This window comes from Eptatretus burgeri, chromosome 9 (assembly GCF_056783735.1).
Source record: "Eptatretus burgeri isolate ZD-2024b chromosome 9, Ebu_testis_v1, whole genome shotgun sequence".
Classification (NCBI taxonomy): Eukaryota; Metazoa; Chordata; class Myxini; order Myxiniformes; family Myxinidae; genus Eptatretus; species Eptatretus burgeri.
This window is the reverse complement of record NC_140969.1, coordinates 32728300-32755799: the sequence shown is the minus strand read 5'-3', so window position 1 is coordinate 32755799 and position 27500 is coordinate 32728300. Positions and strand designations below refer to the sequence as shown.

The following is a 27500-nucleotide window of genomic DNA, read 5'->3' as shown; positions in this document are numbered from 1 at the left end:
CAAACGAAGAAAACTCCAAGGAAGTGCAAGAGTGTAAATTGGGTGTTGAGTTAATTAAAACACCCCTTTTGAAGATAATTCATGGCCTTATTTAATTATATCCTTCATTAGACACATCCTTGGACACCCTCAGACTCCTTGCCCACACTGAATGGGGGGGGTCCTAATTTGCCATTTGGCTAGACCTATTCAAACATACCTCGATTTGGAAACACGATCTTCTCTCACGGACTAATTAAAGTATAGAATCAAAATATTACGTTGGATTTGAGAATCGGCTCTGGTGAACAAAGTAAGTGTCAAGATCTGGAGTGAAATCCGAAAATTTTAACAAATTAGAGATTGTTTTTTTTTATTTATAACTTAGTGTATTTATTGAAGCAAAGCATTAAACTTAACTTGTTCTGCTGTTCGGACGATTATATCGAGTGAAGAAAAGATTGTGGCATGTGCAGAAAGTATAACTTCATCGAGTGAAACGCCGCGTTTCATCACCTGCTTTTACAATCCAAGACTGCATCGTCCGCAGGGCTCCTTTTTCGGCAATTACATACGCAGTTTGCTTTTTCCGTTTTGGGCGATTTGCTTACATTCCAAAATATTAATGTACATCCCCTCCTCCCTACCCCCACCACGCTGCATTCTCCCCCTCGCGCTGTCTTCCCTTCCCTTCTCTCACGCTATCCTCCTCCACCATACAACTCCTCTTCAGAGGTCAAGGACAGGAAACGGTGTCAAAGAATGTGCCTATCGGCCAAATGAGGTGTTTTTGGTTTTTTTTGCTAAAAAAAACTTTAGCAGTCGGAACTGCTGATCGAATCAATTCATTTTTCATAAAGCAATGAATCGCTAGATCATGGCAGGATAGCCGGAAAGCACGCATGCTTGCTCAAAGCTGTCTCACCTGGGTTTGTATCGTGACTCAGCTCTCAACTCATCCCGGTGTTTCATAGGCAGGGTGATTCATCAATGTGTGTGCCTGTCTCTCGGATGCACATTCAACTGGGAGTCACATCTGCCAGAATACCCCCCTCATCCTCTTCCTCTTCCTCTTCACTCCCCACTCCCTCTCTCACCCCCGACCCACCCTTCTACCTCTCTCACCCCCATCACACCCTTCTGCTTCTCTCAATCCCGTCCCACCCTTCTGCCTCTCTCAATCCCATCCCACTCCTGTCCCTCTCTCACCCACCCCTGTCCCTCTCTCACCCACCCCTGTCCCTCTCTCACCCACCCCTGTCCCTCTCTCACCCACCCCTGTGCCTCTCTCACCTACCCCCATCCCTCCTGCACCCTTCCCCTTCCCTTTCCCTCTTCCCTCCCCCCTAATATTTCTGGCAGCGAAGCAACAGGTTGTATTTGCTCATTAAAAAAAAAAATAAACAAATAAAGCAGGGGAATGATGCTTTCTGAATTCGGCCGCCAAAGTCAACACAAACTTCGATCATTGAAAAAGTACATTTCATCGATTAATGATTCTTTGTGTGTATGTGCGTGCCCCACAAATCAACACCATGAACTGATACATTACAAATGGCTGCAACGTAAAATAAATTTGTATAGCACAGGCCTTGTTCAATACTTCACTTGAATATCTCAAGACTCAAGGCCCTGTCACACCTTGACGTTTTAGCCAGCGTATGCAAAATTTGTCTAAAACGCTGGCACACGTCAAATATGTTATGGGTAAGTTGGTATACATTAAGAGCACGCTGGCATACGTCTTTGTACGCTGGCTTTTTTTCGTAGTACGCTGGCATGTCTTTGTACGCTGGCATACGTCGTAGTACGCCGAGGTGTTAGATAAATTTTCCATGCTTGAAATTTTCCGACGTATGCCAGCATATGACTCACACATCCCGCATAATGCTGGCCATAAGTTGTAGGCACGTTACGCGATCGTTTACACACGTCGACACACTTTACTTGTAAGTTACTCATAAGTCGAAACACGTCGAGGTAATGGTTAGCGTCAGTGTTCCAGACTCCCTGGTTTTTTTTTTTTCTTCGGTATGACGGTGATGTTGACATTTCGATTTCAAGTGCGGTTAAAATATAATATAATTAATAGGCTGCCGCTCAACGATTTAAATCATAACCGCACGACAAATCGAAGTGTCAACATCACCGTCATGATGAAGAAAAAATAAAAACCAAAAAGAAACGGAGTCTGGAACACTGACGCTAACCATTACCTCGACGTGTTTCGACTTATGAGTAACGTACAAGTAACGTGTGTCGACGTGTGTCAACGATCGCGTAGTGTGCCTACAACTTATGCCAGCGGATGCGGAATGTGTGTCATACGCCGAGTACGTCGAAAAATTTTCAACATGCTGAAAATTTCTCGACGTACTCGGCGTATGACGACGTATGCCAGAAAACTACGACGTATGCCAGCGTGCTCTTAACGTATACAAAACTTACCCATAACGTATTCGACGTGTGCCAGCTTGGTTCGGCAAATTTTTCATACGTCGGCAAACGCTGGCTAAAACGTCAAGGTGTGACAGCGGCTTCACACTTCGATGTCGAGTGCGGTTATGCTTTGAATCGTCGAGCCGCAGCCTATGAATAGCCTACGCCACGTGATCGTCGGCGATACGCTGCCGCGCTATGCATAAGTTAGACTATCATTGGGCATAGGTTGTGAACGCCGACAACACGCTCAGCATTCGTTGGTATAAGTTATCTATTTGTGATTAAAACGTTCTGTGTACGTTAGTAATACGTTATGCATACGTCCAACACGTTATTATACGCCCAAAACTTAAAAAAACATCAATAGTTCAGCGTATGCCAGCGTTTTACATACATTTTGAGACCTTGCCATACGCTGGCTAAAACGTCAAGGTGTGACAGCCCCTTCATGAATCAATTAATGCAATTCATTCACTAAAGTCCAGCCGTGCCTTTCCTACCATAAGAGGTCTTTGGTCGAGCCCCCAAAGCGCGACATATCAAGGTCAAGATTAAGTCCATTCAGGGGAAAGTCCCAGAGGTGTCTGAGACAACCAAGCTCATTTGGAAGAGAAGAGATCAAGTTATAGCTCAAGTCTAACACGCACAAGCTCTCAAGCTGTCCAATTTCTGATGGGATCTGCAAGTACAAGAAAAAAAACACAGATAAATGTTTTTTTTTCGTGTCGAGGCTCACGGAGAAGCAAGATCACAGAATGGACCAGGATGTAACGGAACGAAAAGAACAGTAGGAAGAAGTGGGGGGAGCGGGAGTTGGGACACACCAGAAGCAGGGTTGAAGGACAAAATAGAGGGAGACTTGGAGGGATAAGGGACGTGGGGAAGAATGAGAGCAAGGGGAGGACACAGCGGGTGAACAAGATGGATACAGTCACAAACTCTCGATCACAGTGGGAGGAACAACTGGAAACACGAAAAGGGGTGGGCTCGGAGAGGGTGAGTTGGGGTTGAAATGGTGAAATGAATGAAAAAGATTGGGAAACTGTATCAGCAACTCATATGAACAGTTTAAATGTATTTTAAAGTGGCATGAGGTGTTGTACTCCATTTCGGGGGTTTATATTGTTTAAATAACCACAAAATATCATTTGCTGCTTCTCCTAAATAAAATCTTTTTCAGACACTTTGTTTTTTCAAACAACATTTTTGGAGAACGTACGTTAATGAAAGTAGTGATTACATTTCACTCTGCATCCTTTTTATTCACCCCTACTCACAGTGCATTTCCTTGTAATTCAACACCCAAACCTCCTACCATTTATTAATGAACCCCTGCATAAGTCGTTTACTGAGCCTGGTGTGGCTCAGTGGTTAAGGCGGTGGCTTGGGATCCTCGGGGTCCTGAGTTCGAGCCCCGCTGGCCGCCGAGTTAGCATCAGGGGGGTTGACTCAGCCTGTCATCCTTCCGAAGGTCGGCGAAATGAGCACCAGTATACTGGTAATTATCCCTGCAGGGTTGAAGGCGACTAAAGGGTTGGTGTCAGGAAGGTCATCCGGCCATAAAAAAACATTGCCACAAGAAAGGGTACCATGATTGGCGCCCACAAAAAGCTGACCCCTGCTCAGAGATACAGGCTTTCAAATGGTGTGATGATGATAAGTCCTTCACTGACCTCACTTATTGAGTTGTGATTGGCAGAGAACCTCTCCAGGTGATACCAGTGCTCTCCAGCTGCCTGAAGTTGCAGCTTTTGCAAGCGATTGTGGCTGAGCACGAGTTCCCTCAAGTTATCTGCACGCCACTGCCCTGGTGCGGGCATCTCCACGATGTAGTTGTTGCTCAAGTTCACTGACCGTACCCTGCAAAGAGAAAATACAATCTTTCCATCTTGCAGAACATTTGTTCCTTTATCCTTTTATATGTTGAGTGTCAAAGCAAGGAATTCAAATGCACCGTTTTTAAAGACTATGGTATGACTCGGCCGTGGTCGGAATCAAACTGCCAATCTACCAGATGCAGAGTGGATACTCAAAATGTAAGGCCACAGAGCTATGTCCTGATAATGTAATGACTGTACCTCGACGACCACAAACATCTTCCTATGTGTCAACATATTATTCCAGCGAATAAGCCAATGGAACGCTAAGGCTGGCAGGATGGCCGAGAAGTACGCACACTCGCCTCTCTGCTGATTGAATCTCGGCACGGCTACAAAATGTCACCCTGGTGGTTTACTGGCAAGGCGATTCATCAATTTGTGTGGCTGTCCCACGGATGGACGTTAAGCAGGCTTCTCATTTGGTGACATCAGTTCTTCTCATCTGCCACTCTGTGGGAGTACCTCCTGTGCAGCAGCCCTTCACAGAGCAGCTCATCAGATGACGGATTGGGGCAAAGCCGACAGAACCCCATTTATTTGATAATCGGAGGAAAAGCACGGGGAAATATTACTGGGTCGGGTTGTGGTGGTGTGTGTCTGGGTGGTGCTGAGGTGTTATCCACCAGATGCGATCAACTCAGGTTAACTTGAGGCGGTCCCTTCGGGTGGGTGCTTCTGAGGTTCGGAGACTGGATTGTGGTGAGATCATGGCGGGTGGTTACAAATACCACTGGTCTGGTCGATATGATGGTTGCCATGCCCAAAGGAGTTGCTGTAGCTGTGTCCAATACGCTGACTCCCATGATAATTGAGGTAACACCGGTCAACGACCGTATAATGAAACTGAGGATTCATCCCTCTCTGGGTGTCATTTCCCTGGTCTCTGTATATGCTTCGACTGAGGTGAGTGATCTCGTTGTGAAGGAAGCATCCTATGCCACCCTCGAGTCTGCGGTTGATCGCTGCCCCAGGCGAGATACAGTTCTCGTCTTGGGGGATTTCAATGCAGCGACTGGCACTGATAGGGATGGTTATAAGGCAAATGTTGGTCCCCATGGGTCTGCAAATGTGAACCAGAATAGCACTAAGTTCCTTGACTTTGCAAGATGTTCTGGACTTAGGGTGGCTGGTTCATGGTTTCAGCGCCCACAGCATCATCACTGGACTTGGTGTTCCAAGGTTGGTGGTGTGGCAAAGCAAATTGACCATGAGCTCGATGATCGTCGCTGGAGGATCATTCAAAACTGCAGGGTCTACCAGAGTGTTCAGTTCCTCCAATCAACTGTGAACCACCTTTGTTTGTGGAAACACAGGCTGCGTTGAACCATTTGAAAGGGGGTAAAGCTCCAGGGATCTGTGGCATCCAAGCTGAACTTCTCAAGGCTGGTGGAAATGCTGTACTCATGTCGTTGCATGCAGTTTTGTGCTCTGCTTGGAACACAGGCATCATCCCAACTGAATGGAAGAGGGGTCTTCTTGTCCCTCTGGAAAGGGAAGGGTGATCGCCAGGACTGCAACAAATACTGAGGAGTGATGCTGCTCTTTGTGCCGGGCAAGGTCTTTGCTCGGATAATTCTTGATAGGGTTCGCCACCATCTGCTTGAACACTAGCGCCCAGAGCAGTCAGGCTTTACACCAAAGAGGTCAACGATTGACCGTATCCTTGCTCTTCGGGTCCTCGCCGAACGTAAACGAGATTTTCCGCAGGAGATGTTTGCAGCCTATGTTGATCTCTGTAAAGCGTTCGATTCAGTGAATCGGGATGCCCTCTAGAGGATTCTTGCTCTTTGTGGGGTGCCACCAAAACTGACCAATCTGATGTCTGGACTCTACTCTGGTAATGAGAATGATTTGGGGTGTAGTGCTTCCATCTCTGACTTATTTCCAGTTGTTACTGGAGTTCATCAGGGGTGTGTACTGGCCGCCACACTATTCAGCCTCATGAGTGGAGGAGACAACAGGTTGACCACGTGCCTTGTGGTTGCAGCAGGGTGATCAGAATCTCAAGGAAATGCTGATGGGGCAGTTATCTGCCTGGGGGATGGCCAGACAGAAGCCCCTGGAGTACCGGTGGAAAGTGGATGCAGCGATGTGCTGCTTCAGTGCATGCTTCCAGACATGACGTGACGTGACATCAGTTGGTGGACGCTAAAGATCCCATAGTGTCCTTTATGCAGAGTCTGTGAGCAATCGCCGGCACCACAGCCAAAATTCCACATTCTTGCCCTTACCTCGAGTTCCCCGTCTCAAAGGAATGTTGTGCAAAAGGGTCAACCCCCGAAAGGGGTCGATCCACCCTTAGATGGGCATGTGGAGGAGGAGTAGGAGTAGTAGTAGTAGTAGTAGTAGTAGTAGTAGTAGTAGTAGTAGTAGTAGTAGTAGTAGTAGTAGGATTATTGGTGTTAGTGTCCTGTAAGCCAAGGGAAAATTATTTCTTCGATGACCTCTGATAGCTTTACTGGCACTCCTTTGTGCCATACTCAATGAAATAATTCCTTGGCATCAAGGGCAACAACTCTCCCTTTTCCTCTGACATTTATCTCTTGTGTCCACAAATGAAGATCTCAGTGAATCACAACATTTTGTAAATTTACCAAACTTATCAATTCTACTACACACATGGTTCGATTACTCGATCTCTGGGGAAATCTGGTCAGAGTGGCTAGTTTCCTTCAGGCTGTGGGCTTCCAGTGAGGATGCCTGGGTTGGATGATGACGACGACGATTATGATTATTTGATATACAGGATCAAACGCAACAGCAGTACCTACTGTGTAAGGGATAGTACAGCAGGAGGCACAGCAGAAAGGCGGTTGTGAGACAGATTCAGGGTGTTTACCATTGAAGGAAGGCTTTCCAACTTTCCTGCACGCAAGAATGATTTCAAATAAAATTAACAGCACAAGTGGTAACAGCTTGCAGAACAGAATGCTGATCATGGTCACATCTTGCAACATTTTAGCATTACAAATGTGCTTGCTGATCATCTCAACTGACGTTCTCCATCCTTCCCAATGATTAACTTTGGTTTATGAATCAGGAAGGTCAAATGGGATGATAAATAATTCAATGCCATTTCAAATAGTTATTCTGCACTTTCACCTGCAATTATAAGAATCTTTGGCGAGGGGGGGATTTGTAAAATTTCCAGTGGGGGGATAAAATTGACAAACCCCCAGCGTTTGGTTTTTTTTTGTAATTCCTGACTTTTATAACTTATAACAATCAAGACATAAAGCTGAAAAATCACATTTCAATTAAAATATATCGCGAATACATTTCTCACACTGAAAAAAAAAGAATAAAAGTAATGAAAAAAAATCATCTTGGAACTATTTTAGGTCGACGTGTACAGATTCAAATCTTATTACCACTTCAATAAAAGTTTGACAGGATAATAACGGATTTTTACTTACGATATCAATATTGATGACTTCCGTTTGTTTGTTTGTTTGTTTGTAGGCACGATAACTCGAGAACGGAAGAAGCTACCAATGTCAAATTACACCACGTGATTCAGGAGGGTGATGGCTCGTGCTGATTAGATTTTGGTCAAAATCGGTCAAAGGTCAAGGTCACAGTGGGGTCAAATATTCAATTTTTGATGGTTTGGTACAGAATCATGGTAGAAACTTCTGGTTTGCGTCGCTACCTTCTCTAGAGACAGCTTTCATTGGACAAGGTCAGAGGTCAAGTTGACGATTTCGTAAGTACCAGTCGATGACTGCTTGTTTATTTATTTTTAATTGTCGGATCGAAATACAGCAACGTCATTACGACGACGTAGTCAATTTTCATTGGTTAATTTGCTGTGCTTCGTCACGTACAGTTTTGTGACATGATAATAACGGTGAAGTAGAATCCCATCTGATCCACTTTATACAGCCTAACATGATCCGGATCCAGTGAATTTTTTATTTTTTATTTTAAATAATGTTTACCATGATGTCCTGCTGATCTTATACTGTTTGTGTGGCTAGAACAAGTTTTTTTGTTTTTAATCAGTTCATGCTCAAAAAAGGTCGCAGCGTACATTTATCATTTGTCATAGCAACGTACAGCGTACATTTGCTTTATACAATTCCAATCATCTTAAACTCATCTGCAAAATATCTCCCCGAAAAGTGTGATTTCATGAGGAATAAAGATTAAATGCAAGGTGACATTTTGCACGAATGGTAAGGGATAGGAAGAGGGGGGAAATTTTGAAGATGAATAGGAAGGAAGAAAATAAAGACGAGTCAAGACAGGATGTCTCAAATCGGCGTTTAGCTCCAAAGGTAGTGCACCTAAAACATCCATCACGATTCTCTACTTTACACCCTCGTACCCAATGCCTCCTGAACTTTGTGACTTTCTTAAATGAAGAGAGTTGAGAAAATTCTGGCTAACCTCATTGTCTGGCTCACCTTATGTTCTCAAATCTTACGCAGATGACATCAGTGCCCGTCTACTCTAATCCTGCTTTTTTTTTTGCTTATGTTTCGGGTGCAGTGATCCATCAGTAACGAAACCTATCTTTAATTCCTTTCCTGTTTCTTAACTCAAGGTAGCACCACTTACTAGCTTTTGCTTGTCAGTTGGAGAATGACAATTAGAAAATTACCTTAGCGAACATATAGGGCCTACATTATAATAGAAACACATTTGCATAGCCTCACATTCAAACTCACCAATGGAATTGTTGGATAGGAGCAGAGTGTCTAATCTGAGACAAGAAGAGAACTGACCAGGAAGCAGGTTGGAAAGGCAATTTCGAGACAAATCCAGGAACTCGAGACAAGGTAAGTTCAGGATGGTGGGCAAAGATTCAAGAACGTTCCTGTATGATAACAACACAGTCCGTTTCACAGGAACCTTCCGAAGCTTCCGAAACATGATAAAGCATTACTGTGCAGTAAAATATGCATATTTTACACATATGCACACACATACACAACACACACACACACACACACACACACACACACACACACACACACACACACACACACACACACACACACACACACAGAAATCAAAGCCCAAAACTAGAGGAGAATCCAAAAAAAATATCTAAAATTGAAGACAAAACCTTGAGGTGGTTGGTGGTTGCTGAAAACAAACTAATAAAGGAAATGACAGCAAAGGAAAATAAAAAACTACGACGAGTCTAACAGCAGGAGAAAACAAGACAAGATGTTTGAAGACAACCCAAAAAGATTCAACCGTGAACTCGGGAACCGGAAGCAGAATGTGTCATCCCTCCTGAAAAAGATGAACTGGAACAATTTTGGAAAGGAATTTATGAAGATCGTAAAGAACACAATAAGGAGGCAGAATGAATCTGAAACCTGGAATAGAAGAAGCAACATCTCAAGGAAATGCCCCTGGTAATAATTGACGCAGAAAAGATGACAGCAACTTGCAAAGATGGCAAACTTCAAAATCTCAGGCCCAGGCGGGATCCCAAACTTATGGCTAAAGCAATTTGATGCTCTCCATGTTCACTATGCTCAAGCATTCAATGAACTTATCCAAGGGGATCAGGAAATGGATGAATGACTCGAAGAAGGCAACACCGTCCTCATCCCAAAATCCGAAGAAACCCAACTACCTCACAAATACCGGCCAATAACCTGTCTACCAACAACATACAAATTTTTAACAGGAATCATCACAGAAACGATGTACCACCACCTAACACAACAAGGAGGCCAAGAGGCAGAACAGAAGGGATGCAGGAGAGCATGTTACGGGAACAATAGACCACTTACTATGACTAAATAGGCCCTACTCGAAAACTGCAATACCAGAAGAACCAAATTGTCCACAGCCTGGATAGACAATCAAAAAAGCTTTTGATAGTGTCCCACATTCATGGATGATAAAGTATATGCAAATGTACAAGATGAATCCACAAGTAATCAAATTAACTGATTGAGAAAGCCATGGATCTATGGAATACCATACTAATCCTGCAACAATCAGAAGGAGATGATGATGATGATGATGATGATGATGATGATGATGATGATGATGATGATGATGATGATGATGATGATGATGATGATGGATACAATACAATACAGGATCTTTTGAGGAGACAGCCTTTCCCTCCTCCTGTTTTGTCTGGCTCTGGATCCACGAAGAAACCTTAATAATGAGCAAGGACATGGACACACCCTAACAACCAATAAAAGAACGTCCAAAGAAACAGGAAAGGCGACATATTTACTTTACATGGATGATTTAAAACTCTTTACACCGAATGACGAAAAATTGGCAGAACAACTGAAATTAGTGAAATGGTACTCTGATGACATCCAAATGGAATTTGGCCGAGATGTGTGCCAAGTGCACATTCATACATTCATACAAGGTACACCAGCAAAAACAGACAACATAATAATAATTTTAAAAACTGACCGAGATACAACACAGTGAGTTAGACAACGACACATCTTACAAATACTTTGGAGTAGAAGAGGGCCACCAAATATGTCATTAAAATGCACAAAACAATTACCAAAGAATACCTGCGTGGAACGAGGCTGATCCTGAAACCATGCCTGTCCCCAAGGAACAAAATCAAAGCCATAAACCAACTAGCAGTACCAGTGTTCCAGTACAGCTGCGCAATAGTAAACTGGCCACATGCAGAAAATCGATAAACTAGATATCAGAACAAGAAAACTACTCACGATCCACAAAAATCAATGCATCCTGAGAATGTCCGTGCCGAGGAAAGGAGGTGGTGGCAGCTTAATAGAACTCAATCAAGTGTACAGAGCAACGACTGCAGGATTAGCAGAGTACATGAAAAGTTCAACAGATTACCAAATACAATTTGTACAGAAGCATGAACACAAGCCAGAAAAGGTATCTCTCACTCACTTCACAACAAACTTCCAAAAACAGGTGTGCATAGAAGATTTCACGCAGAAAAACAAAACGACAACAAATACAGCCCCAACGAACGCAAAAAAAAGACAAAACAAAAATACAAGATGAAACATCAACAGACATGTAGTGACAACTGGGAGAAAGACAAAAGAGCAGGGAAATATATTTTTTTAAAAACTAAAAAGAGTTGGACAGATTGGGGATAGACAAAGAAGGTTCACTGGGAATGGCTAAGAAGAGGTCAGCTCAATTTGGATGGAGAACGAATCATTATAAATGCCCAAGACCAAGGACATTGCAAGAATGGCTTTAAGAAAAAGATGGCAGGACTGAGTAAATCAGACAAGTGTAGATTTTGCAAGGTAGAAACAGAAAGCACGAGTCACCTCCTATCGGGATGTTAAAAACTCATGTCAGAACAGCTGTACACATAAAGTCACAATAAGGTATGGAGAGTAATCCCACTGGCACATCTGTCGAAATTTTAATATCCAAGTCACAGAAAACTCATGGAAACACAAACTAAAAGCAATCACTGAAAACAAGGATGTAATGATCCTATCAAGTGTGAGCAGAGAAAACAAAGCATTCGACTGGATATAGTAACTAAGTACAAAAAAGAAAACAATGGCATTGCTCATCGAGGTTCAGTAGCCAGCAAGTTTGGATTAAACAACACAGAAATCAAGAAAATGACCAAATACCAAGATCTCAAAAATTAAGTCAAAAGACACTGGATGCTGAAGAGCACCAAAGTTGTACCATTGATAATTGGAACAAAGGGAATGATAAAGAACAACCTCACAAAGATCTTAAAAAACATCCCAGGGAATATTACTACAAACACAGTGCAGGGAAAATGCAGTCCAAAGTTTCTGCAGGGCCCACATGGTCCACCATCAACCCCTTCATGGTGAAACTCCCAAAGTCCAGAATTATTCCATTCACCTCAATCATTTGGTCCTCTCTTTTTTTCCCCCACCTGTGGAACCCACTTCCACATTCTCTTCAATCTAATTTTCCCTTCAAAATCTCCAAGACACAATTCAATTCAACACAATCTCAGATCATCGAAAATCGAAAATCCCCCATCGAAAACAATGATCTTTTCTACCCCCGTCAACCACCTCCACTCCAACCCACAAGCCCACCTCCTTCCAAATTTTCAGATTTTCCTTACTAAAAATTTGCTTTTGTCACCATCTTGTCCAGCCCCCCATGTCTGACCCCATCACCCATTCTTATCCACACCTGTGTGTCCAAGTATCCCTCTATTTTGTCCTTCAACCCTGCTTTTTGAGTTTCCCCCTCTCTCTGTTACTTTTGTTCTGTTGCCTTCTGATCCGTTCAGTGTTCTCGCTCTGTATACAAAATAAACAAACAAACAAACAAACAAACAAACAAATAAATAAATAAATAACTAAATAAAGGGGGCATGAGACCCTTGGTCAAGTTCTTGCTGCAAAGAGAACACACCCTGCATAGATATGCGAATACACCGACCCAGAAGGTGTTCAAGGCATCAAATTTGATGAGGAAGACCTTGAAGAGTATCCCTGAAGAACATTGTGAGAATGCTTCATCGATGACGGATTTTTTTGGATGAAAGCTAAAACTGTGTGATATTTTCTTTCCATTGATGAAATGCTAGACTCGGTAAGGATCAATACACTGATAGCTCTAAGCCTCCAACCTTTTAAAAGATTGCATGAAATTGTTAACTTTAAGCTTCATCCACATCATCAGGAGTAGAGTTCACTTATTGACAATCGTATTTAAAATGCGTATGTGTGCAGCAGCTATTTTTCAATGACCTGCCATTTATTTGTGGTGAGAATTAAGAATTTGTATGCAATAAGGATCTATTATGGGACAAGGGTCACTAATCCAGAGAAGGAAAAGCTTCATTTCACTGCAATATGCAAACTTCTCTTTTTCGCTGAACTATAACAATCTCTCCATTCAAAGAATATGTGGTACTCACAGAATATCTGGCGCATGATAATCAATGACGTTTTTTTATGCTTGGACACAGAATCAATTGTTAAAAAATAGGGGCCCGAAAAGGATTCAAATGACTTGGTAGATGTTTACATCTATTTCAAGGCCAGTGACGATCAAATTTAAAGATTTTCATTTGATTTGATGCCTTGTCGTTAAATGGGAAACCGAGTTCATTTGTGTATTTCTTTAAGACTTGTATGTCGCTCGTACATCCTTACCAACATTGAGCGATTTTGAATGGACTTTTCGACAATTTGCAGCCTATCAAATGGACATTGATATGGATGATGGCCAAATGTTTAAAATGGCCACTGAAACTAAGGTTCCCAAAAAGGTCAGAAATGGCACCATGTACATTGCCTTCAAAAAGTGTTCACACCCCTCGACTTTTGTCACATTTTGTTGTGTTCCCGCCTGAATTTAAAATGGATTTGACTTAAATTTTTTGTCACCGATCTACAAAAAATACCCCATCATGACAAAGTGAAAACGGTTTTTTTTTAGAAATTTTTACAAATTAATTAAAAACGAAAAGCTGAAATGTCACCTCAATAAGTATTCAACTCCTTTGCTACGACACTCCAAACTGAGCTCAGGTGCGTCCAATTTCCTTTGATCATCCTTGAGAAGTCTCTACAACTTGATCGGAGACCACCCGTGGCCAACTCAATGTTGAGTGAACATGATTTAGAAAGAAACACACCTTTCTCTATGAGGTCCCACAGTTGACAGTGTGTCAGAGCAGAAACTCTCCCATGAAGTCCAAGGAACTGTCTGTATAACTACGAGATGTAATTTTCAGGAGACATAGATATGGGGAAGAGTATAAAACAATTTCTAGACTGTTGAAAGTTCTCAAGAGCACAGTGAGCTCCATCATTAGGAAATGGAAAAAAATATGTAACTACCCAGACTTCCTAGAGCTGGCTGTTCGACCAAAGTGAGCAACTGGGCAAGAAGGACCTTGGTCACAGAGGTGACCAAGAACCCAATGATCACTCTGAGCAAACTACAGAGTTCCTTGTCTGAGATGGGAGAACCTGCCGGAAGGACAACAATCTCTGCAGCACTTCAGAAATCGAGGCTTTATAGGACAGTGGCCAGACGTAAGCCGCTACTGCGGAAAAAAAAAAAACACAAAACAGCATGCCTGGAGTTTGCAAAAAGGCAAGTGAAAGACTCAGAGCATGAGACAAAAGATTCTGTGGTCTGATGAGATGAAAAAATGAACTCTGGCCTGAATGCAAAACGCTCCACCTGGCAGAAACTGAGCACAGCTCATCATCAATCAAACACCATCCCTACCGTGAAGCATGGTGGTAGCAGCATCATGCTATGGGGATGCTTTCCAGTGGCAAGGACTGGGAGACTTGTAAGAATAGGGGGAACAATGAATGGAGCCAAATACAGGCAAATCATTGAGGAGAACCTGCTTCAGAGTGCAAAAGACCTTTGACAATGGCGAAGATTTACATTCCGAACAGGACAATGACCCCAACAAGCACACAGCCAAAGCAACACTGGAATGGCTTCAGAACAAGAACGTCAAAGTCCTTGAGTGGCCCAGCCAAAGCCCAAACTTGAATCCCATTGAGAATCTGTGGATAGACTTGAAGATTGCTGTTCACCGACGCTCTCCATACAACTTGACAGAGCTTGAGCAAATCTGCAAGGAAGAATGGGGGGAAATCCCCAATTCCAGATGTGCAAAGCCCATACAGACATACCCAAGAAGACTCAAAGCTATAATCACTGCCAAAGGTGCTTCTACACAAAGTATTGGCTCAGGGGGCCGATTACCTATTGACGTGACATTTCAGCTTTTCATTCTTAAATGATTTGTAAAGGATTCTAAAAACATGTTTTCACTTTGTTGTTACGGGGTATTTTGTGTGGAAAAATTTAAACTTCATCCATTTTAAATTCAGGCTGGAACACAACAAAATGTTACAAAAGTCAAGGGGTGTGAATACTTTGTGAAGGCACAGTAGATTCGGATTGTACGCAGAGACGATTCTAGAACTGTTCTGAGATCACTTTTCGCATTTAGAATCAACCGACGACATAAGGACTCCAGATATTCATCCTCTGCAACAATATCTCCTCTTCCTTTCTTGAGGCCGAACCATGTAATCCATGTTGGAGAACTGGTCTCATCAGCATTTTGCAGAACTTTGCCCTTAGCCTAATGACTGAGGGCAAATAATGTATATGTATGTATGTATATATATATATATATATATATATATATATATATATATATATATATATATATATATATATATATATATACATATACATACATACACACCTTGGCTGCTGGTCCATTGGCCTTACCTATCAGATCAGGAGCTTAATGATTACTTAATTCAAGATTAAACACCCATTGAAATCCATCACCTCTGGAAAAAACCTCTCCCCAAGTCCTCCCCAATATTCTAGAACTTCTTGTGCTGTTCCTGGTATCTCACCTGGGGCATATACTCCAAAATGATAGTCAGCAAATCCCCCTCAACAATAAGCTTTCCAGATATCAGTCTGGCTCTCACTCACCGTGGCATCCACCATCAGATGTTCAGACTTCCTATCCAAGATAACACAGACTGCATTCTTCCCGTCCTCCCAACTACAGAGAACCTTAAATCCCTCACCTTGTTCCCTTGCCGTATTTGCTGTGAATATTGTCTCTTGCAAACAAGTTCTGATCAGAGAATAAACTACATAACCTTTCCCTGTCAAACGACCAACATTCCAAGGACAAATCCTCAACTTCCTCTTACCACTTACCCACCATTCTGGAGCAATAGCCAAATGTTGACAGTGCCTGCACACCCGCACCAGCACAGCCTACAGTTAACTCCGTCCACTGTTTATTTGGAAGAACTCAAGCCCACGGTTGTTAGCTCGAGTTGTTTACATCCAGGTGACCACCTATGATGATAGCTTCCAATCTGGAAGATCATGGAAACTTCTGAGGATCCATCAACTTTCATACATGTTCATTTCCATCCCAATTAACAGGCATTAATGACATCACACATAGCCATCAGGTACCAATGGCTATTATCATGTATTCCACGGAAGAAGTGTATTCAAACGCTCTTTTTTTTTTTTTCCAATTCAGAAATGTGAAAATCATTCACACTATCCATGTAAAAATCCACTCATTGTAAAATAATAACTTTCTAGTACCCCGAGAACTCCAAACCAGGATTAAATCACTAAACCAGACCATGACAAAGCATGCAGATAGCAATGAGGCCTATGTTGTAAATAATACGTACCCTGCCAACAAGAGCTCCACCAATTTTGGAAATCGGGAATCCAGGCCCTGTGGAAATGTTTCGAGCAGATTTCTGGATGCATCGAAATGCCTCAGCTTCTTGCATCTTGCTCCCGAGTCAAAAGCAATACCACCCCCGAGGCGGTTGTTGGAGATATTAAAACTCTCAAGATGTTCCAAATGAAGAGCACAATATGGAAATGTTTCAATATTATTTCGACTCAAATCCAAATGCACGAGATTCTTCAAGATCTAAAAAAAAAGGAATAGAAAAAAAGAGAAATAGCCACGTTATCACAAAATGTAATGTCATGCAAGAAAATGGGCAGATGTGATGAGAATATGGTACACACCTGGCTTGGGAAGGAACACTATAGAGAACTGAAGAGTCCTCAAATTATACAATGAAACAAGGCAGGGTCACATCCAAAAAATTTTAACGGAATTCTTACTCATCGGTGAGGAGAAGAGATCGAAGTCCATACAATGTGGTTGGTTAATTAAGAAGTTTTCTTCAATACTGTTGATGAAGGTGACAACACAGGAGACTTATAACACTGAACAACAAATTTCAAAAAATTTTTTTTTACTGGAGATGTGTAAAGTGATTAAGACTAATTTGGGTACGCTGATTTCAAAAATCATAACCGTTTTGCTGTATCACGTCAGGATTTTCAGGAACAGAAATATTCCCATTGCCTAGAAGTCAGGATTTCAATGAAATTTGCATACGTCTTTAACATGTCTATTTCGTACAATTGTTGTTAACTTGTGTTATATTTCTTTCTTTCAGATAAAGATGAGTAGGCGTTCTGTACCAATCATCCTGACAACTTCTGTTATGTCTGTGGTCGGTATACCAAAAAAGATCAACAGCGAAGTATATCGACAGCAGTGAAAATGAAGGCCACCTACTTTCACTACTTCGGGTGTAAGGTGGGGGACCAAGAACAGAGCTGGGCACCACACATCTGCTGCACAAGCTGTCACACAACCTTGACTCAGTGGTTGGTGGGCAAGCGCGCGAGCATGCCATTTGCGGTGCCCATGATATGGCGTGAGCCGCAGAATCATCATGATGGTTGTTATTTCTGCTGCACAAGCATCGCCGGCTTCAACAAGAAGAATAAAGGTCACATCAAGTACGCTGACTGAGTCTCTGCTCGTAAACCTGTGCCTCATGATGACGAGAACCCCATTCCAACACCTCCAGCTGATCAGAACATAGCTGTAAGCAGTGGTGAAGAGGATGGTGATGATGAACCTTTTGAACCCGACACTCAAGAATCACACCTTCTGAACCAGGGAGACTTAAATGATCTTGTAAGAGATCTCTCGCTGTCAAAGGCGAAGGCAGAGCTGCTTGGATCAAGGCTGCAGCAGTGGAATCTACTTGAACCTAACACCAAGATATCCTTGTTCAGAGACATGGCTGAGTTCTTTGAGATGGAAGACACGATGACATTCTGCAGTGACATCAACGGTCTGTTGAAAGAACTTGGGTGTGATCACGATCCTGCAGACTGGCGCCTCTTCATCGACTCGGGGAAGAACAGCTTGAAGGCTGTTTTGCTCCACAATGGCAACGAGAAACCATCAGTCCCACTGGCTCACGCGTTTGGCATGACAGAGACCTATGAGACTATGCGGCAGCTGCTTGATTCCATCAAGTACAATGACTTCAACTGGCACATCTGCGGAGACTTGAAAGTGGTGGCGCTGTTGTTAGGGCTGCAGTCAGGCTACACGAAATACATGTGCTTCCTTTGTCTCTGGGATAGCAGAGACGACAAGAATCACTGGACGAAGAAAGATTGGGAAGAGCGAAAAGAGCATGTACCTGGTCGACACAACGTGAAGCATGTCGCCCTTGTCGACCCAGCCAAGGTTTTCCTTCCACCACTCCACATAAAGCTCGGCTTGATGAAAAGTTTTGTACGGGCAATGGATCTGAATGGGCGTGGGTTTTAATACCTCAAGGAAAAGTTTGGCAACACCTTGTCGGAGGCCAAGATCAAGGCTGGTGTCTTTGTTCGACCGCAAATCCGACAGATTATGAAGGACGAAACTTTTCCGACAACTCTAAACCCCAAAGAGCTGGCAGCGTGGAGGAGCTTCAAAGCTGTGACGGACAACTTCTTGGGGAACGAGCGCGCAGACAACTATGAAGAAATAGTGCAGCAGCTGCTGGAGTCCTTCAGGAAACTTGGCTCCAGGATGTCCCTGAAAATCCATTTCCTACACCAGCACCTGAACTTCTTCCCTGACAACTTGGGAGCAGTCTCGGACGAGCACGGCGAGCGATTCCACCAAGAGATTTCACTCATGGAGACGCGTTACCAAGGGCGGCACAACCCGAACATGATGGGCGATTTCTGCTGGTTCCTGCATCGTGAAACTGACACAGAGCAGCACAAACGCAAAGCCAAATGCCTAAAGCATTTTTAATTACATTCTAGTGGAGTTTTTCTGTAATTTCTATAATTTTGAAGCATTCATGATGAAATAAATGAATAAATGAATTTTTGTAAATTTCATTGAAATCCTGACTTCTAGGCAATGGGAATATTTCTGTTACTGAAAATTCTGACGTGATACAGCAAAACGGTTATGATTTTTGAAATCAGCGTACCCAAATTAGTCTAAATCACTTTACACATCTCCAGTAAAAAATTTTTGTTGTTCAGTGTAATCGGTCCTCTTCTTTCCCATTTGTACGCAACACGAGGCCGTGGGGTAGCATCATTGGCTGAGGGCACGGCTCTGCCTCTGATGCAGTGCCATCTGCCGGTTGGGGTGGGAATTTGTAATTTGTTCAGGGTGCAGGTGATAGCTCGCCGACTCTTTGCGAAGGACACCGTGGGATCTTTAACGTCCACCAACGCATGCTGGCAGAAGAGATTGCCGTTTGACGTCCATCGTAGGGACGGCACACACATTGATGAAACATCGGGATGACGGTTTATAGCCGGGTCGGGATTTGAACCCAGGTGAGACAGCTTCGAGGCGAGCGTGTGTACCTCAAGGCCATCCTGTCAGCCATTATAATAAGTGATATTTACTACAATAAAACATCCCATACAGTTTCAAATGATTCGATTTTTGTGAAGATCCAGATCCGGATAATAGAATTTTTAAGTGATTCTTCACCATTGAGAGATTGCGCCAAAATGATATATAGCACAATATCTCAAAAAGTGGTGGATGGATTCGGACGAAACTTGGTGGACCGGTTGGGTGTGTGACAAGAAAGAATTGATTAAGTTTTGGTAAAGATCTGAATCCAGATACGAGAAGTTTTGATTTTTTAAAAAGTGATTCGTCACCATTGAGGGGTCAGGTCAGGTCAGGTATGGGAGCATGCGCAAGAGCATCCCGACACTGCATCCACTTTCCAAGGGTACTCCAGAGGCCTCTGTCTGGCCATCCACCAGACAGTTGCCTGGTCCATCCCCATTTCCTTGAGATGCTGATAAACCTGCTGCAACCACAAGGCACGTGGTCAGCCCATTGGTCTCGATCAAACAGGCTCCCTCGCTGAGAGAATCTGGTGAGCAGGATCAGCCTCAAGTAAACGAGCCACATATCAATAACACCACAGCTGACAGTCACAGACTATACAGGTAACAAATCTCATCTGAGTCTCTCTCAGCAAATGCTCATTGCACACAAAATATGACCAGCGATAGACAAGGGTTCTCCGAAGAGACCTGGCACCGAAGGAGTTAAGTCTCAGTCTCAGATCCCTGGTCAAAGTCCAAGACTCACATCTGCAGAGCAAGACAGGAAGCACCAAGGCCTTAAAGACTCAGATTTTCCTCCTCCTGCAGAGGTACCAGCAGTGCCACACCACATGATCCAGTGAATCCATGACTCCCAAGGCGGGCCCGGCCCCAGAAGACTATCGACCTATGGCTCACAACATGCGGAGACATGAACATCACTGCCAAGGGAAGTGAATCTCTCTGTGACCTCAACATCCTCACCACAAACAGGTACACACAAGATAGCAGCATCCAAGATGTCATTGAAAGCCTGGATCTTTGTTTTGACCCAGGAAACACGTAACTCCGGTGGCTCTGACTCCTTGTTCAGTGCCTCGAGGGCCCCCCATAATGATATCCAGTGTCTCCGCAAAGATGACTGCATCATCTGTGAAATCAAGGTCAGAGATATTGACATTCCCAAGCAATGGACCACAGCTTCATCTATCCAACATCCTCCCCAGAATCCAGTCCAAATGCTGAAAGGTGTGGGAAATAAATGACATTTAGTCCAAACATTCCTGACAAACTCCAATAACTGGAAATAAATCAGAGATGGAGCCACCACACCTCACAGCACTCTCTGTACCAGAGTTAAGAAATGAGATTGATGAGCTTTGCTGGCATCCCACGAAGACCGAAAATCCTCTATAGGGCATCCCGATTCACCAAATCGAATGCTTTGCAGAGACCAACATAGGCTGTGAGCATCCCCTGCTGAAACTCTCACCTGAAAAAGGTGAGGACCTGAAGAGCAAAGATACGGTCACTCGGTTACCTCTTTGGTGTAAACCCTGACTGCTCTGAGCACTGGTGCTCAAGCAGATGGCGACGAATCCTATCAAGACCTTTCCCGGCACTGAGAGCACTGAGAGCTTGGTGATGTTGCACTCCTGGAAATCAACCCTCTCCTTCCAGAGAGGGGCAACAACGCCCCACTTCCAGTCCATTGGGATGATGCCTGTGATCCAAACAGAGCACAGAACTGCATGCAACGACATGAATACAGCATCTCTACCAGCCTTGAGAAGATCAGCTTGGATGCCACAGACCCCAGGATCTTTACCCCACCCACACCCCACCACCCCTTTTCTACTGGCTCACTGCAGCCTGTGTTCGACAAACAACGGTGGTTCAGTTGATTGGAGGGTCAGCAACAGAGATAGTAAGACCCTTGACATCCAACTAAACAGCTAGTGGGTCAGCCTGGTACAGCCATTCAAAGCAACTGGCCAAGCAGGCCTTCACCTCCAACTCCTCTGTCAAGAGGTCACCACCCTCCGCTCAAACTGCTGTACACTGAGGGACAGGCTTGGAGGAACGCAATGTACGAATATCTCTATAAGCAGGACGAGAATCACTTGACCACAGGTGATACAATACCCCTTGACACATTCCTCTCACATCGGCCTCCTTGTCCACCCTCAGTGCACGGTACAGTTTTATGCCTCAGCTCCCTGAACAGCTCAGCTCTGCCATCAAGCCTGGCCGTGCGACTCTGGTCAATGGTATCCAATGTCCCTCAGGAGACAGTTTTTCTTCACCTGACGGTGGAGCCTGGTGTTGGCTTAGCTATTAGGTTGGTGGCTTGGGATCCTAGGGTCCTGAGTTCGAGTCCCGTTGGCCACTGAATTAACACCAGGGGGTTGACTCAGCCTGTCATCCTTCCGAGGTCGGTGAAATGAGCACCAGTATACTGGTAATTGGGGCACTGCATCAGCGGCATAGCCGCGCCCCAAACTAATGATGCAACCAGCAGCCGAAAAAGTCAGCACACTATGGGATCCTGATGGTGAGTTCCAAGACAACCAACGGTAAAATCAAGGATGGTAGTCTTGAAGGCACTCCGCAATTCTTCGGGATCCGCCAAAACACCCAGACCCCCCCCCCAAATCCCCACTCAGCCTGTTTGCAAACTCCTCAGCTGTCCTCTTATCCTTGAACTTGCCAACATCCAGCCTCGGGTGGGATGGTCCAATTCTCCTGGATTTGAGCTGCAACTTCAGAGTTGCTACAACGAGCCTGTGGTCGGTATTGAGGTGCTGAGTACTCCGGTAGACCCTGTAGTTCTGAATGATCCTCCAGCGATCATCAATGAGCACATGGTCAATCTCCTTTGTGACACCACCAGCGTTGGAAGATCAAGTCCAGCGATGAGCCTGTGGGCGTTGAAACCATGAACCAGCCACCCTAAGTCCATGACTTCTTGCAAAATCAAGGAACTTTGTTTTATTCTGGTTCACAGTTTCCGACCCATAGGAACCAACACATGTCCAATCCCTATCAGTTCCAGTCGATGCATTGAAATCCCCCAAGACTAGAAGAGTATCTCGTCTGGGGCACTGATCAACCACAGACTCGAGCGTGGCATAGAATGCGTCCTTCATGGTGAGATCACTCGCCTCAGTCGGAGCATAAACAGAGACCAGGGAAATGACACCCAAGGAGTGCCGGATCCTTTGTCTCGTAATACGCTCGTTGACTTGTGCTACCTCAATTATCGTGGGAGTCAACTTATTGGACACAGCTACAGCAACTCCTTGGGTATGGTAATCATCAGAGCGACCAGACCAATAGTAGGTTTAACCACCCGCCATGATCTCATCTAACCGGTCTCCGAACCTCAGAGAGAGCTGCAATGCCGATGTTCAAATGCTGGTGCTCAGACGTCAGCAGAGACGGGTGATCATCCTCTCTTAGAGTGAGGACATTTCAGGCTCCCAACCAAAGTTACTGCATCAAGGTTAATGCAAGGAGACCGCCGTCTGGTGGCCAACCCCTCAGCAACACCCCGACACACACCGCCATTGAGAGATGGGGCCAAAACGATATATAGCATGATGTTTCAAAACGTTGTGGATGAGTTGAAGTGCTGTTCCAGTTATCATCGTTTCCGGAAATATCCTTTTTGAAATCAACTTTATGAATCACAACAAACATTGAGGAAATGTTTATCTTTAACGTAACAAGGCAAATCAGGAAGTACTACAAAATAATTGATGCAAACAAAGAGCGACAGTACTGCGCACCTTCCATTGCTGTTCTGGCAGTCTTACAAGTTTGTTCCCTTGCAGTTCAAGCCTGCGTAGATTGCTAAAAGCCAATTCAAGGGATCTGGCTTCCAGCACAGAGTCCAGAGCAAGCAGCCCATTCTCTGACAAGTCCAAGCTCACTGCAAAAGTACGACTCCGCTCGACGTTCTCAGAGTTTTTTGGACAATGCAATAATTCTGAACCAACACAAGAACTGAAATCTTGTTCTTTGTTTGTGTGCTGAAGACTACCTGGAATACAGGGGGTGGAAAAAAAAAGCGTCAGATTAGGATGAGAGACATTTAATCCAAAGTAAATGACCCTCACATCCACCCTGTATAATGGGCTGCAAAGAATTCACCCACCTCACCCCCCCCCCCTCCAAAGTTTTCACATTTTGGTGCCACCAGAGCTTATTTCATGATGATTTCAAATCAAACTTAATATAGAGAGTCTTTGCAAACTACTCCAAAGTGATAAAGTAAAAAAAAAATACAGATGAAATGTCAATAAGTTAGATTATATCAGAGAAAATCGGATGATTCTCCACTTCCACCAAGTACTGACCGAAGGGGCTGAAAACTTTTACAACCAGTGAATTTTCATTTGTACATGTTTTTTCAGGTATACTTAACATGTAACCTCCTTCAACTATGACAGTGTTTAGTTTGATGTCTTCAGTTATGAAAAACAAAAAATTCATTTGAAAAAATTGTTTCTACATCATTTCGTAATTCATCTAAATGTGGCATTAATGGTCGGGGGTGAATACTTTTCCAGGCACAGAAACTCTGGGAAAACCTAGCGAACCCTCCAAATGCTTTCTGTGACAAGCCGCTAAAGGAACGTGGTGTTCCTGGTCTTAATAGCAGAAGTGGCCGTGGGGGTAGCCTCGACTCCATAGCGGTATGCACACTCACCTCTGAGCTGTCTAGCCAAGGTTTGAATCTCGGTCCAACTATAAACTGTTTGTTACCCTGTTGATTTGAAGGCAGGGCGAGGCATCAATTTGTACACCACCTCTCGGATGGAGGTTAAACTGGGTGTCAGATCTGTTAGTATAGCATTCGTTGGTGAACATCAAAGATCCCACATTATCCTTCATGAAGAGTCGGCAAGTCTTTAGCTTTCCTGGAATTTAAATGCCAGATGAGGTCATGTCATCGTGCACCGTCCGTCCGTCTTGTGGAAGAAAAATAATTATATTCATTCATTCTCAATTATAATTGAACACATTATCTTACTTTGGAAAAGGTCTTGCTTGGTGCGTAGAAACAGGCTGACCTGGTTGATAACACTGCAAACTTTCGCCTTGTCCCCATCAGCTCTCCCGTAGTTGAATTGCCAAATGTCTCACCCTCCCATTTTTTGGATGTCAAATGAGTAATGAGGGATTGTTTCGGGCTTCTTGTTGGTGGAAATCGTTGAATGCTTTGCCATTAGTGCTTTCCCCCTCCATTCACGTGAAATTAAAGATTCTCTTTCGATGTACTTTGCCCGAGTGGACAATTGACTTCTTGAGATCCACCACAGTCTCCTGTTTCGACTTCTCCAGCCAAACCGCTGGGCCGGTCCGGCTGAAATTTGGGATCAACGTTCTGCTCCTGACTGGTAACGGGGAATGCAAAGCTCGTTCCGGTCACATGACTTTAAGTTGGTCAAAATGGCAGACTTAGTAAATTCCTTCCAAAATCTTCTTCTCCAGACCCACCAGTCAGAATGCTACCAAATTTAGGTTACAACATTAGGCCAGGGCCCAGATAAGCTACAGGTCATGTCCTATTTTATTTTTAATATACGTGTATATACATGCCTGGTGTTGCCTTAATGGTTCGGGTGGTGGGCTTGGGATCTTCGGATTCTGAGTTCAAATCCCACTCAGCTGTGGAATTAATACCAGGTGGGGTTAACTCGGCCTGTCATCCTTCCGAGGTTGGCAAAATGAGTGCCAGCATGCTGGTATCCTGTGTCGGAGTGGCGACCTGTCCAGGATTGTGTCCAATAGCCAAGGAGACTGCTGAGGCAGCACCAACGCTCTGCACAGAGTATGGTCCCGATGGATGGATGTATATACGTGTGTGTGTGTGTGTGTGTGTGTGTGTGTGTGTGTGTGTGTGTGTGTGTGTGTGTGTGTGTGAGTACACAGACACAAACACACCAGAACCCTAAACAAATTCCAAATTCCTGCCCGAACATACAAAGGGGCACTGTATCAGCATCATCACCACATCTCCACAAGAACCGATGCAACCCGCAGCATACGAATGAATGAAAGCGGCTTGTCCTGGTGTGTCAACTTTTCCAAATCAATCTCTGAAGCCAGACGGACAACATACTCTGCTGACTCATTCTTTCCCCAGAACTCAACTTTTCACAGCTAACAACCTGTTAATATGAGGTCAATGGCGTATTGCTGTCCTCTGTGGGCTGTGGCCAGCAAATCCTGCTTTGCACTGCTAGATTAGGCAAAGATGAAAACTCCGATTATACAGTGGGGAGAACAAGTATTTGATACACTGCCGATTTTGCAGGTTTTCCCACTTACAAAGCACCGAGAGGTCTGTAATTTTTATCATAGGTACACTTCAACTGTGAAAGATGGAATCCAAAACAAAAATCCTGAAAATCACATTATATAATTTTGAAATAATTAATTTGCATTTTATTGCATGAAATAAGTATTTGATCACCTACCAACCAGTAAGAATTCCGGCTCTCACAGACCTGTTAGTTTTGTCTTGAAGAAGCCCTCCCATTCTCCACTCATTACCTGTATTAACTGCACCTGTTTGAACTCGTTATCTGCATAAAAGACAGCTGTCCACACTCAATCAATCAGACTCCAACCTCTCCACAATGGGCAAGAGCAGAGAGCTGTCGAAGGACATCAGGGACAAAATTGTAGACTTGCACAAGGCTGGGATGGGCTTCAGGACAATAGGCAAGCAGCTTGGTGAGAAGGCAACAACTGTTGGCGCAATTATTAGAAAATGGAAGAAGTTCAAGATAACAGTCAATCTCCCTCTGTCTGGGGCTCCATGCAAGATCTCACCTTGTGGAGCCTCAATGATCATGAGAAAGGTGAGGGATCAGTCCAGAACTACACGGCAGGACCTGGTCAATGACCTGAAGAGAGCTGGGACCACAGTCTCAAAGAAAACCATAAGTAACACACTACGCCGTCATGGATTAAAATCCTGCAGCGCACGCAAGGTCCCTCTGCTCAAGCCAGCGCATGTCCAGGCCCGTCTGAAGTTTGCCAATGACCATCTGGATGATCCAGAGGAGGAATGGGAGAAGGTCATGTGGTCTGATGAGACCAAAATAGAGCTTTTTGGTTTAAACTCCACTCGCCGTGTTTGGAGAAAGAAGAAGGACGAGTACAACCCCAAGAACACCATGCCAACTGTGAAGCATGGAGGTGGAAACATCATTCCTTGGGGATGCTTTTCTGCAAAGGGGACAGGACGACTGCACCGTATTGAGGGGAGGATGGATGGGGCCATGTATCACGAGATCTTGGCCAACAACCTCCTTCCCTCAACAAGAGCATAGAAGATGGGGCGTGGCTGGGTCTTCCAGCATGACAACGACCCGAAACACACAGCCAGGGCAACTAAGGAGTGGCTCCGTAAGAAGCATCTCAAGGTCCTGGAGTGGCCTAGCCAGTCTCCAGACCTGAACCCAATAGAAAATCTTTGGAGGGAGCTGAAAGTCTGTGTTGCCCAGCGACAGCCCCAAAACCTGAAGGATCTGGAGAAGATCTGCATGGAGGAGTGGGCCAAAATCCCTGCTGTACTCTGTGCAAACCTGGTTAAGAACTACAGGAAACGTCTGATCTCTGTAATTGCAAAAAAAGGGTTCTGTACCAAATATTCAGTTCTGCTTTTCTGATGTATCAAATACTTATTTCATGCAATAAAATGCAAATTAATTATTTAAAAATCAAACAATGTGATTTTCAAGATTTTTGTTTTAGATTCCGTCTTTCACAGTTGAAGTGTACCTATGATGAAAATTACAGACCTCTACGTGCTTTGTAAGTGGGAAAACGTGCAAAATCGGCAGTGTATCAAATACTTGTTCTCCCCACTGTGTATCATTCATGTTATTTGTAAATCATGGTGTCCACTCCTGTTTCATGTAAGATCAGTCATTGATCTCTGGTTATTCTATGGCCTATCATCTCGCCTTGCAGACTCTACCTCTGAGCTTTCTGCTACTCTCATTA

General features: G+C 44.0%; 1 protein-coding gene across 6 annotated transcripts in view; it reads right to left on the bottom strand.

Moving 5' to 3' along the window:
• LRRK2 (leucine rich repeat kinase 2) overlaps positions 1-27500 on the bottom strand; it is a 266308-nt gene that overhangs the window by 109879 nt on the left and 128929 nt on the right. For all 6 annotated transcript variants that reach the window (XR_015061544.1, XR_015061545.1, XR_015061546.1 and 3 more), the window contains 6 exons: positions 23267-23520; positions 16475-16725; positions 8975-9123; positions 7073-7166; positions 4095-4281; positions 2922-3100 (listed from right to left, as the gene is read on the bottom strand). Coding sequence is in view for 3 of the 6 variants with exons in the window: in XM_085894632.1 (XP_085750758.1) it covers positions 2922-3100; positions 4095-4281; positions 7073-7166; positions 8975-9123; positions 16475-16725; positions 23267-23520 (1114 nt within the window). In the remaining 3 variants the exon portion in view is untranslated. The remainder of the gene's footprint in view (positions 1-2921; positions 3101-4094; positions 4282-7072; positions 7167-8974; positions 9124-16474; positions 16726-23266; positions 23521-27500) is intronic.